At 47.2% G+C, this 13,925-nt stretch overlaps 1 protein-coding gene across 1 annotated transcript; it reads left to right on the top strand.

The window, feature by feature from the left end:
- Nucleotides 1-11,655: 11,655 nt before the first annotated feature.
- On the top strand, nucleotides 11,656-13,521 carry LOC141597099 (uncharacterized). Its single transcript, XM_074417448.1, has one exon. It carries the CDS (start codon nucleotides 11,760-11,762, stop codon nucleotides 13,206-13,208), a length of 1,449 nt encoding a protein of 482 aa, XP_074273549.1. The 5' UTR covers nucleotides 11,656-11,759; the 3' UTR covers nucleotides 13,209-13,521.
- Nucleotides 13,522-13,925: the final 404 nt, after the last annotated feature.

Raw genomic sequence — 13,925 nt, forward strand, 5'->3', positions numbered from 1 at the left:
TCTCGGATCGCTTGAACTACTTAATTGGATTTTTGGCACTTTGAGGTAGGGAAATACACTCGACCTATTATCGTTGTTGTTGAATTGTGTTGACTTGATTCATGGTTGTTGATTTACGTTATGATTCATATATGGGAAGGTGTTTGACTGAATTGATTGTATTGAGTATGATATCACAACATCGGGTAACCGGCATGATTTTATCAGTTCAGTGATTTATATATATTGTTTTGCATTAATTTCTTTTGAGCATTCATATGCATTGGAGATGGAGGATGTGGTGGTGATGTGGTGTGGTGATGATGATGTTGTGATAAGGCCCAAAGCGGGTTCTGCAGACTTGCCCTGGTGTCCTCAACAAGCGAGTGGAGATCGGCTACGGTCGATATATAGTCTACGGGGATCGGTATGGTCATGGCGTTCGGGTTATGAGATGTGAGTTGAGATGGAGGTGGAGGAGACGGAGGAGCATGCATATCATATTTTATTGTTTCATTGTTTTCCCTACTCAGCTTCGCGGCTGACCCTGTGTATTCGTGTACGCCTGTGATGATCCAATTATTGGGAGCAGTTGACAGTATTTCGAGACCGATGGGAGCTGGCCGGGAAGAGAGCCTGGATGACTGACTTAGTGCCTAACCCACCTTAGTCTTATTAGTAGTTTTATCAGACTTTATCTTTTGGTTATATTTTTGGAGGCTTTGTTTTAATTCCAGTTGTAATCTCACTATAAACATTTTTATAAAGTCTTGTGTTTCTTTCCTTTGTTATCTCTTCGCCTCGGGTTTTAGAGATGGTAACACCGTCATTTATCCGAGGAGTTCTAGTTCGGCCCTTAAATAAATGGGGTGTTACGGTTCTACCCTTGGCCGATGGAGCCATGGCGGGCCGAGGGGTCTTGGATATGAGTACGCGGATATGTGCCCCGGTGACCGGTTGCTGGCCGGACCAGGTGACAGCCGACGTGAAAGAGTCGGCTCGGCTAGGGCTGTCTAAGTCGTTGACTTGCTTGTGGATATCTTTGACCTTGCTCAATATGTTGACTCGGTCGGGGTGCGAATATGCCCCATCAATTTGCCCCAGTTGTAGTCTATGCCGTGGTATGGGCTCCGATGTATGTTGAGCGTATATTCTGCGCAAAAAAAATTTTCTTTCCGCTTCTTCTACCTCGGCTTGGTTCCGCTTAGGCCGTACCATATCCCCCCTCCACATGGATGTGTAAAGGGCATCCGATGTGGAAAAGAAAGTGACGCTTGCCGAGACCGGGTTGAGAGTGCTTAGGGGTTGTTTTGATTGCCCCGGCCGTGCTACCTAGCTTGGTTGATCATGTGGCCGGCGGAGAACAGATACTTAGGAATTTGCTGAGGAAGATGAATAGGCAAGGAGATATGAATGGGTGTGTTGAAGACGCTTGGTCACTGTTGCGTTGATTGACATTCCGTGGTTGCATGTCTGACACGTGTCTGTTCGCTGATTGGCTGACGTTTCATGGGCTGTGCCCTGATTGGTCCTTCTTCATGGGCTTTCCCCTATAAATAGGGCAGTTAGTCCCTGAAATTGGCTACCAATTTCATTTTCTCCAAAAAATTTTCTTCTCTAAATTTTCAAGGGCTTCTTTCTCTTCAAATCTTCAGAATCGTCACTTCGGCTTCGCACTTTTTCAAGGTAAACAAACAAATTTTCAACTTTTATTCGTTAAGTTTTTTGTTGTGAACATGTGTTCTGCTGATGCCGAGTCTAGTAACCGTGCGCCGGGGGGTTCCCCGTCGCGTCTTGATGAGGAGGAGATACTAGACGCCATCCCGATAAGGTCTGGGGGCCCTAGGTCTCCTTCTCCCGAAGTCGATCCAAAAGCTTTGGAGGATTGGGAGGATGATGATGATGTTGATGATGACGACGATGATGCTGAAAGGGCTCGTCCTCATGAGGGGAGGCAGTACATCATGGATCACGGCGCCCCTTGTAAGGTCGGCCCTGACCGTGCTTGGACCCATAAGTTCGCCAGTTGTTCCGGCGAGACATTTTTCGAGGGCCATTTCTACTTTGGCAGGGGATACAAAATTGTTATCCCTGAGGAGGGTCAGGCCGTTTGTTGCCCTCCACCGGGTTGCACTGGCGTATACATCCGGCACCTGGAGTACGGGCTCCGGTTTCCGCTGAATGAATATGTTATGGCCATCATTAGAGCCATGAACGTCGTCGTGGCCCAACTGCACCCGTTGGCTATTAGGACCATAGTCGGCTTTGTCTGGCTCTGTCTCTTCAAGGGGGAGGTCCCAACGGTTAATTTATTCCGTCGGCTTCACCACCTTCGGGCGTCGTTTGCTGGTCGCGTCGGATGGTACAGCGTGCAAATGGAGCCGGGTTACGTCTCTGTTGATAAGCTTTCTTCTTGCAAAGACTGGAAAGATCGGTGGGTGTACGTTGAGGTGCCAGATGACTATCCGCTGCCCCGGTCCTTCCAGCACCAAGTTAATTTGCGGTGCGAGACTAAGGCGGAGCATGACAAATGGGTCACCCGGAAAAAGCTTAAGATGGACGCCAGCAAGGTCCCTCTTAAAGCGGATGAGAAGCTGGTGATGAGGCTTTTTGAGGCGGACAAGAGTGGAGTGCCGAAAAGATGGATTCCCCCAACGCAGATCATTCTTCAGGATGAGCTGCTCTGCCATGTCGGCCTCATACCGGCCCTAGCACAGGGTGAGTGGGGTCGATGTGAGGCCCATCACCGCTCTCAATGTTTCTGTTTCTCGAACTTCGATTTATTTCTTCTACTTAACTCTTGCTTTGTTTCCTTTGCAGACCACTTTGGACCGGACCTGTCTGAGGATATCCTCCGGAGAATGGGGCTGCACAAGGATAAGACCGTTGCTGATTTGCATCCTAAGGCTCTAGCCCGTGACCGCAGAATGCCGCCGAATGATCTCATGGATCAGCAGCTGAAAGGCTTGAATGTGGAGGCGGCCCAGGCGAAGGTTGCTAGTAACATGTCGCGCCGAACGCGGAAAACAAAGTCTTCGGCGGCGACGGCGTCGACATCAGTTCCACCTCCCATCCCTTCAGCCCAGAAGGAGACGGTGGTGATCGTTGATATCACCAATGGGGGGACTCCGATGTGGAGGAATCTCCCCTTGTCCGTAAGAGGAAAGAGACAGCCTCTGCTGCTGTCGCTGCTGCTGCTGCTGCCGGGGCCAACAAAGAAATGGGACCTCCGGCCAAGAAGGCCAAGACTGGTACGGATCTAACCTGTGGCTCAGATTTAGCCGGCTCATTAGGCGTTCCTGATGACAGTCTCTCTGGCATGTCCACATATGTTGACACAGATGCCTTGATTGAATTTTTTGTAGATCCACCGCCGCCATCTACCGGACGCAATGTTGAACGGCGTGCTGAGAAGCGAGATGCGCAGGCAGGTGGTAAGGATGCCTCCGTCGTCTCCTCCTTCCGAAGCCTACCCCCGCACAGATTAGGTCGGAGGGCCGAGTTTGACCAGGATGTCTTTGTCGAAGTGGGTGGAGGTGGCCGGTGCTCATATTATGGAGCAGGAAAGGTCATGGCCGAAGTGCGCCACGCGCCTGAGCGGCTCCGGCTTGAGGTCGGCTGCGCTGCGAAGAAGGAAGGCGAGGGAGCCAAGGCCGAGGCCGAAAAAGCTGTTCTGCGAGCGAAAACTCGGGGAGGATCTTGAAAAGCGGTCCTTCTTTGAGAAAGCCAAGGCTGAGGCTTCGGCGGCTGAAGCCGCTAAACTGCTGGAGGAGCGTGACCTTGTTCAGAAGCACGCCGACCTTTATTTTCAGCAGAGGGACGAATGGAGGAAAATGTTTCAGGCCCAGGGGAAGGTGGTTCGGAACAAGGATGCTATCATCGCCCAAAGGGAGGAGGACATTGAGACGCTCCAAACCGTTATCCTCCCTAACATGTGCGCCCAATCTAGGGACCTGGCCGAAGAAGCCGCCAGGGAAGTGATTGGGGAGCTCTTCCCTCTTGATGGCTCCTTTCCGTGGGACAAATTTGACGAGCTGTTTGACGACAAGCTCGAAGCTAAGGAGAAAGCCGCGGAGGAGAAGGCCAAGGAGGAGGTAAGGGTGAAGAGGGAGGAAGAGGCGGCCGCGGAGAAGGCGACCCTTCTTTGAGAAGACTAAGGCGACCAAGGAGGAAGCCGAGAGGATGAAGGCAAAATTTAGGTGAAATTGAGGCCGAGGCTTTAAGAAATCCGAGGCCGAGGTTTCTTGGCCGAGGCGCAAGACAGCTTTCCGGGTCGCCCATAAAAATGATGCTTTGCGCTAACGCTGGCGATGGCAAGCGAAAAGGCATAGGGAGACGGGCGGTCGTCACCGAGGCTCACCGCGTCTCGGATAGCTTCAAAATGTTCGGGAGCCAATTATTAAGCCTTTCCTCCCTGCCATCTTTTGGCGCTTCAAATGATATGTCTGTAACCTTTTGCTTTTCTTTTCCTTGTATTTTGTACGACTTTGGTAGGTTGTGTTTTGGCTTATCCCTATGGGGACAGCCGTCGTCTGTATTCTCCTCACTTGTAACCTGTTATCATTTTTAATAAGAGTTTGCTTATTTTGCCTCTGGCTTGGCCAAGGTCTTTTCTTGTCTTCGTCTGAGTTGTCTTCTTGCGTTATTAATTGAGCGCTTCTTTTGTTTCCGCCTCGGCCTGGCCGAGGCAGTCTAGAGTGCGTATCTCAACTGTGTTTAACGCTTCTAAGGCATGTTGACCGCTTTCGCGAGTATCAACTGCGCTGGTAGTGACTGCCGTGACGTCTGCTTCCTGATAGTGACTGCTGTGGCGTCTACCTCTTGGAGTGACTGCCGCGGCGTCTACCTCTTGGGGTGACTGCCGTGGCGTCTGTTTCTTGATGGTGACTGCTGTGGCGTCTACCTCTTGGAGTGACTGCCGCGGCGTCTACCTCTTGGGGTGATCTAGCTAGTGCGTCTACTTCTTGGGGTGACTGCCGTTGCGTCTATTTCTTGATGGTGATTAACTTGACGTCTACCTCTTGGATTGATTTGCCGTTAAATCTACCTCTTGGGGTGATCGCCGTTGCGTCTACCTCTTGGGGTGATCGCTAGTGGCGTCTACCTCTTGGGGTGGCTATCGCCGTGGCGTCTACCTCTTGGGGTGACTGCCGTGGCGTCTGTTTCTTGATGGTGACTGCTGTGGCGTCTACCTCTTGGAGTGACTGCCGCGGCGTCTACCTCTTGGGGTGACTGCCGTGGCGTCTACTTCTTGGGGTGACTGCCGTTGCGTCTATTTCTTGATGGTGACTGCTGTGACGTCTACCTCTTGGAGTGACTGCCGCGGCGTCTACCTCTTGGGGTGACTGCCGTGGCGTCTACTTCTTGGGGTGACTGCCGTTGCGTCTATTTCTTGATGGTGACTGCTGTGGCGTCTACCTCTTGGAGTGACTGCCGCGGCGTCTACCTCTTGGGGTGACTGCCGTGGCGTCTACTTCTTGGGTTGACTGTCGTTGCGTCTATTTCTTGATGATGACTATGGGGGGAAATGAACACTGATGGAAAACTCGGGCGATTCTTCATTAGATATAAACATGCGTCGGGGTGCCCACAGTTGTCTTGGGCACCTCCGCCGCTATACAAAGTTTTTCCGAGATTGTCAGTGTCCTAATTGCTCATCAAAGGCACACCCTTCATGTCTGTCAGCCGGTGTGTACCCAGCCTTATTTCTTCAACAACTTTGTAGGGACCTTCCCAGTTAGCCGTCAGTTGCATCCATGAGGTCGCCCTCTTGTTGTAAGGATGGGCTTTTCCCCTTCTCTGACTTCTTTGCCACTTTGAGGGATTGCATGTTGCATCCTCTGGCAGATATCTGGACGTTGACCACCTCGTCCTTCTCGTCCTTGGAGACGAGCTTATGCGCTTCCCCCCGGTCCGAGACATACATCAGTGTCAGGGCCCGGATGGACATCACTGCGTCGTCCTCGCTCAAAGTGACTCGGCCTATGAGAACGTTGTAGGCGGACGAGCCGTCAATGACCACGAACTCAGCTAGGACATTCTTAGCCGCATTCCCTTCGCCGAACATCACCGGCGATCCCGATTGACCCTGAGGGTACCAGGCCTACCCGGAAAAGCCGTATGTACGGACTGGGTGCAGGGGCTCAAGTCCCCGACTTTCAGACCGAGGTTGAGGAAGCACTCCCTGAACATGATGTTCGTGTAGGCGCCTGTGTCAATCAGGCACCTCTTGACCAGGTGGTTGGATATGTCCAAGTGGACTATGAGTGGGTCGCTGTGGGGGCGATGACTCCCTCGTAGTCCTTCCTTCCAATAGTCATATCGGGGATGTTGGAAGCGGGGATCGCTGTGTTGGGCACAAAGTTGATGGCCTGATACAGCTCGTTCAGGTGTCGTTTGTGCCCATGAGCGGACCCACCGTTCTCGTTGCCCCCGATGACAACATGGATCACTCCTATCCGTTCAAAGACGGATTTCTTATTTGAACCGCCGGCATCAGTCTTTTGGCCTTTGGCGACATATTTGCCGAGGCTTCCCTTCCGGATCAGCTCTTCAATGGCATTCTTCAGATGCCGGCAGTTGTCAGTAAGGTGACCGGTGTGGCCGTGGTACTCACAGTACTGGCTCGTGTCACCGTCCCCCTTTGGCTTGGGGGGCCTTTCCCACTTCTGACCCTCGTTTTTGCTCAGGGCAAAGACCTCGGCGGCCGATACGACCAGGGGGGTGTGATCATTGTACCGCTTTTGGTAGTACAGTCCCGAACTCCCCCCGACGCCCGCCGAGTTCTGTTTCCTGGCAGACTTGTCAGACCGTGACCTATTATTGTCACGGCGTCCTTCATCCGGGTGGTCCTCCCGGCGGCTCTTCTTCTCTGAGTGCCCAGCCTCGCTGTGGCCTACCCAGGTCTTGTGATAGTCTTCCACCTTGATGGCCTGGTCGGCCATCTTCCTAGCGGCGTCTAGGCCCAGGCCTCCGTACTTGATAAGCTCGTTTTTTAAGTCTCCCCTTGGGAGGCCTTTCATCAGCGCGAAGGCCGCCAGCTCGGGATTAATCTCTCGAATCTGCTGAACCTTGGCGTCGAATCTCTTCACGTAGCTTCGTAGAGACTCGCCCCCCTCCTGTCTGATAGTCAGGAGATCCGATGTCTCCACGGCCCTCCTCTTATTGCAAGAGTACTGGGCTAAAAAGGCGTCCCTTAGGTCGGCGTAACAGTATACCGAGCCGTCGGGCAGCCCCTTGTACCAACTTTGAGCCATCCCATGCAAGGTCGTTGGGAAGACTCGGCACCAGACTTCATCGGGTTGTTCCCACACCGACATGTACGACTCAAAGGCCTCGGCATGGTCGGTGGGGTCGCTATCCACTTTGTATATGAACGCCGGCAACTTTAGCTTGGTTGGCACGGTGGTTTCAAGGACATAGGCACTGAGGGGCTGTCTGACCACTTGTCGAACGACACGCGGCGATCGGCTCCTCGCATTCCTAGTCCGGCTCCTCTCCTCGTAGCGGGAAGGGCTTCTCCTTCGACTCTGGTGAGTCGGGCTTCTTCTCCGACTCTGACGAGTCGGACTTCTTTCACTCCTCTGAGGCAGGCCTCGTCGGTGCTGCGGCGACGCTGTCCTCCCGCGAGTACGGGAAGGACTCAGGTCTACCACTAGCACTCTGGGCTCCTCCGGCGTCTTGGCAGGGTCAGCTTCCCCTAGTGCTCCGTTCAAGTTTCTCGGAGTCACATTTTGGGCCCTGGTCTCCTGGACGGGTTCCGCCGCTCTTGTCGGTGTGACAGTGTGAGCCGGCGTACTACCAATTAGGTCCAGGAGTAGCTTCAGTTTTGCTGCATCAACCACATGTCCCATGATGGTGACCTGGTCGGCGGGCAGCGGTGTATCTTGTTCCTTTGGCATCCCGTTCGTCGTATCAGTGATACGGCCGGTGGGGGACTGCCCGATTTCTGAGTTGTGGAATGTGTCGTCTTGGTAGAATTCATTTTCCACCAGAACCTTCTCTGGTTGTTTCGACATCTTCTTAGCTTTTTGGGTGGGTTTTGTTTTTGTGTTTTTTTTGTTTGGGAATGAATGTGACTAGCTTCTAGTATCTTTCCCCACAGACGGCGCCAATTGTTCCGGGTGTAATTCCAGAGCAGTTATTTGTTACCACCCGTGCTTGTAGAATGACGTCTTTGCTTGAATCCTCCTTTCGGTCTCCTGAAACGATGAACAAACTGAGGGCTCGGCTTTGGCCGAGCGTACTCACTCCGACGCCCAAGTCAGTGAACTTAAAGAGATAAGTTGTTGTTATTTGGCGAAGTATATATTGTAGAGAAATAAGGAAGATATTATCAGATGAATAGTGATTCTTAGGTTAAATTGTGGATCCTCTCCTCAATGAGGGTTGAGGAGTATTTATAGACTTTCACCTTTTGTCACGTAGTGGCCAAGTGGCCAAGTGGCTAGCAGGCGGAAAGACCGTTCTACCCTCGGCCGATGGACCCATGGCAGGCCGGCCGAGGGGTCTTGGATATGAGTACGCGGATATGTGCCCCTACGATCGGTTGCTGGCGGGACCAGGTGACAAAGCCGACGTAGCTGAGTCGGCTAGGCTGTCTAAGTCGTTGACTTGCTGTGGATATCTTTGACCTTGCTCAATATGTTGACTCGGTCAGCGGGTGCAGAATATGCCCCATCAATGTCATCTACCAAGGATTATGCAACTCGACTCTAAATATTTGTAGCACGGCCCATAGCCCAATCATCACCATGTTTAAACTTGTACTCCAAATTGGTCCCCTTATGATCGTAAATATCATATAGATCATCACAGACCATCTCAATTAAAGAAGGTGACAATTTACACATTCAATAATACAAATACTCACGGAAAGACATGTAAATATGACATGCAATGCAATAAGGAAACACACGAGTCACAAGTCTCCATTCACCACAACTCCACATCCATATAATCCGGTGACGACATTGCAACACCACCGCCAAACACCCGGACCGCGGTCCGTAGAACAAGTACACATGATGCACTCGTGGTAACGAACACGGTCGATAACCGGACCCCTGCGAGACGTCGTGACACCACACGAGTCCCTCCGTACTCAAGCCATAAACGTGCACGCCCTCCTTGGAGTAGGAAGCTCAAAAGAGCGACCCAAACATAAGACGATCTCCCCATTTGATGGGGTTTGGTCGGTTTTTCGGGTCAGATCAAATACATACCAAATCACCCCATTTGTTGCCTAGGAAATGCAAATTTTTTTGTCATTATTACCAACATATAATAGTATTTGAATCGTTTTAAGCTTAAAACGAATAGTGACCACTAACAATCTTAAGTAAGACTTATTGTACTCCCTCATATTAAGAGTTTTCTTCCCTATTTCCTTATTCGGTTATTCGGGTTTTCTTTCCTATTTCTTATTTTGGGTTGATTTGTGTAGTCCAAATTCAATGACATGTGAGGTAGTGTGTTTTGTGTGTTCCAAATTTACTTTCTTATTTATTGTGCAAAAAGAAAAAGGGTCGGGGAAGAATATAGTCAGGGTCGTCTTGGAGTTTTCGGGGCCCTATGCAAAATTTAAAGATGAGACCCTATATAGCATTTTACGAAATTATATTTTATAAAAGCAATGAAAAAAGAAGACATAAATGTGGGTATTGGGTAAATTTGGCAAAAACAACCTGACCCGCACCCGAGACCCGAAATTGACCCAAAGTACACCAGAATGTGTTCCGAAACCCGAATTGACCCAACCCGATCCGAACATGATCCAACCTTTCTTGACCCGTAACTAACCCGACCCAAAAATAACCCGATCTGAAATCATCAAACCCGAAAATGACCGGATAAAATATAACTTTAATTTCATCGAAAAGACTTGAAATGACCTTTTATCCCTTATCTATTGACCCGAAAATGACCCGACCCGAAATAACCGGACAACTTGACTCGGAACAGACTCGACCAACCAACCTGAAACAGTCCAAAAACCCGAAATAATCCGACCCCAATTAACCCGAAAGCAATGATAGACCTGAACTGATCCGATCTAAACCCGATCTGATTGACCCGTTTGCCAGATCTAGTATAGAGTTTTGAACTTGAGTCTTGTGTTTAAAAATCTACTTACTAACAACCAAGACACTACACACTAATTTTCAGTGAGTTTTTAAAGACCCTAAAATCCCCTATTTACTAAAAGAATAGGCGAAACTTTAGATTTTCCCGCCTAAACATATTTCCTAAAATAAAGTGTAGTTATTTTTAGCATATTTTATAAGTATGGTGGGCTATAATGCACATAATCTTTTAGATTTATATATTTATGTCTTTTAGAATTTTACATTTTACACAAAATTAACACAAAATTATCTCCAATATTTTTATGATACGAAAAGGAATTCTTTTTTTTGTTTAAAGAATAATACGAACAAAATTCATTGATTTTCTATGATAAAAAGTTGCGGCTAAAAATATATTATCAGTAAAATTTTATAAAATAACACCATTAATCTCTCGGTAATAGGAAAAACTTTGATTTTGACTTTGATTTTTCAAATCAAAATATAACGATGAGAAAAGTAAAAAAAAAAAGATTAGTTAATTTAAATTTTATAAATAAATATAATACACTAAAAAAAAGTAAAACTCTATATATACCGTGCATATATTGCACGGGAGCTAAACTAGTTTTACATTAATTTATTTATTCTCACTTTGATTTGGTTTACTGGGCCCAAAATATTAGATCCTTGTGCAATTATATGGGTCAAAAATGCCTTTGAATATAATGAATAGAAGGAAGTAGGTATTATTGCATTTCTAACCCCTACTCCTGACTCTTGAGAGTCTTTACTCTTGGATACGCATTTAAGTGCGCATGAGACAAGAGACTAAGATAACGTGGGTAGTAGTGAGCACCCATGACCCACCTTATCTCTATATACTAAATGAATAAGAAAAGCTCCAATTTTTCCCGCCTAAAACACATTCCCTATTTAGATAATTCCCTATATACTTTCTTATTCTGATATAATCCCCTATATACTTTCCTATTTGAGGTGCATAAAATTTGTCTCTAAGTTTTTTGCGATAAAAATTTCGTCAACTTTGTAAGATAAGTCGTATTATAAAAATTAATAAATTGTCAATTGACAATCTATAAATAGTATATTAAAAAATAAAACTCTATAAATACCGTGCATGTATTGCACGGGTTCTATACTAGTTAGAGAGTAAATGAATGACACCACTAAAAAAAGCACGTGTTTATGTCAACAGTTCCTACGCAAGTACGCAACCAATCAATAATACAGTACATAAGTCCATTCTTGACGCATCCTTTTCTCCCGCACCTTAACAAGTTCCAGTCCATTTCAATTATCCTAACCCGAGCCCAATAAACCCAATTCATAACTAACCTAGTAAAACTTGCACGATCCGAATACCTGGCCCCAACACGATCTACATCTAAATTGGTGACCTAAATCTGTCTTAAAATCCGAATTTGATCCGAATATGAATTATCCAAAACTGACTGTTAACAACTTACCTGAAGATGACCCGAATCCAAAACAACGATCTAACCTGAATTCTTTCAAATCCAAACAACCCGAACTCGAATTAACCCGAAGCCGAATTAACCCGAACTGAACCTAATTGCCACTTCTACTAAATCATAAGCCTCAAATTCCAACCAACCATATATAGTACAAGTCCACTCTTCAATCTCCATAGTCTCCATTACTCATCCTTCATCTTTCCAAGTTCCATCAATGGAGTCAAATCCACCTAGATTTCTCCCCACTATCAAACACAATCATCTCCCAACACAACCCAAAGATGATCTCCCAAACTCAACCACTTCCCTCCTCTCATTTGACACTCACTCTTCACCCTCCTCTACCCGCTCTCACCCTACCAAACTCCTCCTCTTCATTGCCTTCCTCCTCACCGCCCTCGCCGCTTTCGCTCTCGGTTTCGCCCTCAATTCCGATCCCACCAATGCCAATGCAGCATTTCATCGCCGCCCCCTCACCAAGCTCAAACACCCAGTAGTCCTCCTTGTTTCCTCTGATGGGTTCCGGTTCGGGTACCAATTCAAAGCTCATTTACCCAATATCAACAGGCTGATCACCAATGGGACCGAAGCCGAAACCGGGTTAATCCCGGTTTTCCCATCTCTTACCTTTCCTAATCATTACTCCATTGTCACAGGTCTGTACCCTTCTTACCATGGTATTATAAACAATTATTTTACTGATCTTGTTACTGGTGATCATTTTTCAATGGCTAGCCATGAACCCAAATGGTGGCTTGGTGAGCCATTGTGGGAGACAGTGGCTAACCACGGTCAGAAAGCTGCAACCTATTTTTGGCCCGGTTCCGAGGTTAAGAAAGGTTCTTGGGATTGTCCTGTTGATTTTTGTCAAAATTATAACAAGTCTGTGCCTTTTGAAGATAGGGTTGATACTGTTCTTAGTTATTTTGATTTGCCAGTTGATGATATTCCTGTTTTTATCACATTGTATTTTGAGGACCCGGATCATCAGGGTCACCAAGTTGGGCCGGATGATCCGGAGATTACAGACGCGGTTATTAGGATTGATCGAATGATGGGAAAGTTGATTGAAGGGTTGGAAAAGAGAGGGGTGTTTGAGGATGTTACTGTTATTATGGTTGGTGATCATGGTATGGTTGGTACTTGTGATAAGAAGTTGATTTTTTTGGATGATTTGGCTCCTTGGGTTGAAGTTCCGGCTGATTGGGTTCAGTCTTATAGTCCTTTGCTTGCCATTCGTCCTCCTTCGGGGATTTCTCCTGCGGATGTTGTGGCGAAGATGAACGAGGGATTGCAGTCCGGGAAGGTTGATAATGGGAAGCATTTGAAGGTTTATCTGAAGGAAGATCTTCCTAGTAGACTGCATTACTCTGAGAGTTATAGAATTCCGCCTATAATTGGGCTTCCGGAAGAGGGTTATAAGATAGAGATGACGAATTCTAACAAGCAGGAATGTGGAGGTGCACACGGGTATGATAATGCCTTCTTTTCCATGAGGACCATTTTCATTGCTCATGGGCCTCAATTCGCGAGGGGACGGAAGGTGCCATCTTTTGAGAATGTCCAAATTTACAATTTGGTCACTTCGATTCTGAACATCAAAGGAGCTGATAATAATGGAAGTGTAGCATTTCCGCAATCTCTCCTCCTTCCTGAATCATGATGTTCAGTGTCGGGGATCCAAAGAGCATTCGCCTATGAATTGATGTAAATTTAAATTGCATGTGTTTATTTGTACTCCACTTTCCTCGATGATTAGAGTCTGTACTCAGCTTGAACTGCTAAATGCTGTAAGGGTGGGAAGAAATTCTGGCAGGATTGTGATTTGCAGCTGGAATTCGGGTTCAAATGTAGGGTTTTGTGTAATTTACAGAGCTAGTTGTTAAGTTAATTGAGCTATGTAATGCTAAATAAAACTCATGTGCCCAGTGCTTGCAACTGGATATATACTAGCCATGTCCGTGCTATTTTCAAAATCATGCTTACGATGTTATGAATTAGAGTGTGTTCGAGAGTAGACTAGCGACAACTAAGATGATATGGTGTTCCTTCGGTTGAGTTTATGGATTCAAGTACCTAAGAGGGGGAGGGGGTGAATTAGGTACTATTTAAAAATTTTAACTAAACTTAATTGATTTAAGTTAGTCAAATGAAATGATATCTCAAGTATCTAACAAACACCCATCTTAAATGAAAGTTAAAAGGCGTATTGTTGAACTGACTGGAGCAACAGTGAGACAGACTGTTACTAATGGCTTTGCAAATGTTATATTTAAGTTGTTGAAGTCAGGAAGGGACAGTTGTTCTGACTGTTACTTGTTTGTCTTAGCAAGTGAAGTAAAAGCTACGGACCGAAATAACGATATTCAGATCATTGCTA

The sequence above is a fragment of the Silene latifolia genome, chromosome 8, assembly GCF_048544455.1.
Source record: "Silene latifolia isolate original U9 population chromosome 8, ASM4854445v1, whole genome shotgun sequence".
Lineage (NCBI taxonomy): Eukaryota > Viridiplantae > Streptophyta > Magnoliopsida > Caryophyllales > Caryophyllaceae > Silene > Silene latifolia.